General features: G+C 52.6%; 1 protein-coding gene across 1 annotated transcript in view; it reads right to left on the bottom strand.

Annotated features, from left to right (window-relative positions):
- The window catches only part of LOC108802391, a 20,829-nt gene that overhangs the window by 2,391 nt on the left and 16,040 nt on the right, over window positions 1–2,398 (bottom strand). The window contains exon 4 of the mRNA XM_018574252.1: window positions 1,722–2,201. Coding sequence (XP_018429754.1) covers window positions 1,722–2,201 — 480 coding nt within the window. The remainder of the gene's footprint in view (window positions 1–1,721; window positions 2,202–2,398) is intronic.

Genomic DNA, 2,398 nt, shown 5'->3' with positions numbered 1-2,398 from the left:
GGGGGTGCTTTTCACTCAGCCTCATAATCTGAGCCGACCTGTGACAATGAGACTGTCACAGGTCGCCTCTATAGATCGGGAAGTGAAAGAACACATACCGGCGCTCGCTCACTTCTCGATCTATCCTTGCAGAGAGTGGTGACTCCCTGCAGGGATTCCCCCTCTCCCATGTCCGATCCTCCAGCACCGACTGGCGGAACGGACGGGGGAGGGGGCGGGTACAGCTGTCTCTGCCTCTAGATAGGCAGAGCCAGCTGTCAGACAGACATAATTGTCGGGATCCGTCCCGGCTGTAGCTTGCAATATACTGAGCCTAGGGTGACGGGAGGACGCTAGTTTGTGTCCTCCTGTGACCCCGAGGAGAACTATGGGGGAAAGCCCTGACCTCGTAGCTCTCCTTTAAACTTTGTTTTGGACGCCGCGTAGTCATATTAGAACCCCTGGCGAGATTCCTCCTCACTTCACATTGTGTCTCCAGTGGAGGGCAAATCCCATTCTAAACCAGGCCTAGAGAAGTCATCCCGGAGGCCAGGGGGCGGCATCAATAAAAAAAGTGAGCTGGGCCATAGAAATTGTAGTTCTGGTATCCACTGAGGGTAGTAGTTACTTTAGTCCTCTCGTCGAATAAAACCCGTTTAGTGCTGTGATCGGCACATTTAGTCTAAATAGGACTGTGATAGCTAACGATTATTTTCATCATTCATTAGTTATCAGATTATTAACTTCGATTAATCGGATAACATTATTTTTTAAAACATTTATCCAGTCATTCATTTTTAAAAAAAAACACAAATGCCGCGTTACAGAAAAAGTTGACTTCAGAATATGATTGTGATGGTGGCATCAGCTGAGGTACAGGGGAGGTCCTCGGGGGAATGCAGTCACAGTGGTCTCTCCTCCCCGCTGGTTGCCGGCCGCAGTAGTCTGTGTCCCCCGCTGCCTCTGCCGATACAGGCGGGGAGAGCAGCGGAGACTGAAAGGGACACAGACAGCGGGGAGTAACAGAGCGGCGCCAACTAATCGTTAATCAACTACTCGATGATGAGAATTGTTGCCAAAGTTTCTCATTATTGATTATAATTGATTTCATCGATTAGTCGTTGCAGCCCCAGACTGTGAAGTCCAATAGGCACCAGAGTGTGACCGCGCCGCTCTGTGTACTCCAACCTGGTAACACGCACCCTCTACACCCAGCCAGTCTGTATGAGGAGAGGTGATGAGGGACGTGACCAGGTTAGTGCACCGACAGAGCAGGTGACGCATTCCCAAGGGGTGTTAGAAGGCATTTCCGAGCAAAATCATAACATATGGCTGCACGGGACTAAGAACAAAAGCTGGACATACACAGGTGAGAAATCCATCCATCCTCCCCATCCGCATCAAAAGGAAAGGGAGAAGGGGTGACAACAGGGCCATCCACAGCTTGAATGTTGGCCGTCTTCCCCTGCACTGCTCTGGGTGAGGGAGCAGCAGCACAAGCAGCCAATCAGACTCTGTTGCTTGCACATGTGCTCACAGGGAATGCACTGACGGGAGCAGAGAGAGTTGCTGCTCCTTCACTCAGCAGGCAGGAAAGTGACACCACTGCGCTCCATCACAGAGAAAGCGGTGTCACCGTCCTGACTGTGCCGTCTGGCAGAAGTGTAGGAGTCCCAGGCAGTGGTAGGACAGACAACAGACAACATAAATTTACAGTGGAAGCTTCCTTAAAGGACACGTACCTGCCAAGTGACTTCCCGGGGGGCCCATCTGCGTTGGCTGATTGACCTCGAAATTTCCAAACATAGGATTCTGGGGTCTCTCGGGGAATGAGAATGTGGTGTGGGGATCCCCAACGTTCCTGTATACGGGATAGTGGGGAGACAGAGGAACCATTCCCATGTTGCTATATCCCATAGGAGACGGTGGGTGTGGCATCCCGTCCGCTCTGTTGGCATATCCCGGAGAGATGGGGCTGCCATTAAAGTACGTTGGTGAAGGGGTCACATACGGTTTTCGGTGATTAGTATCCACGGGTGGTCCTGGGTACATCCCCTGTGCGTTCCACTGATAGCCCACCCCGCACTGGTTGTTGCAGCACGTCCCGCACCGGGGGCACTGCACTCCGCCGCCGCGTTCCTGGGACGAGGAGATCTCGCTGGGGGGGAAATGGACGGAAGCTTCCGGAGACTCCCGTTCAACTTTAATCGTCGGCTCGGCATCTGAAAAATACACAAAGGATGAAATCTCACTGATGTAGCTCAATGACTGTGCCACGACTGCCGATGGTGGTGGTGGGGGGGAGGGGCAGGGGTGCAGAATACAAGAATGACCGCAAAAAAACTGAAGGAACTTCCCAGAGTCCGGACTGCGTCCTTAAACTCCGAACACACATCGCCCCCCCCCACCCCTCCTATCA

The sequence above is a fragment of the Nanorana parkeri genome, unplaced genomic scaffold (assembly GCF_000935625.1).
Source record: "Nanorana parkeri isolate BGI_ZX_2015 unplaced genomic scaffold, ASM93562v1 scaffold2839, whole genome shotgun sequence".
NCBI classification, from domain to species: domain Eukaryota; kingdom Metazoa; phylum Chordata; class Amphibia; order Anura; family Dicroglossidae; genus Nanorana; species Nanorana parkeri.
The sequence above is the reverse complement of the archived record's forward strand: the minus strand, read 5'-3'. Positions and strand labels throughout refer to the sequence as shown.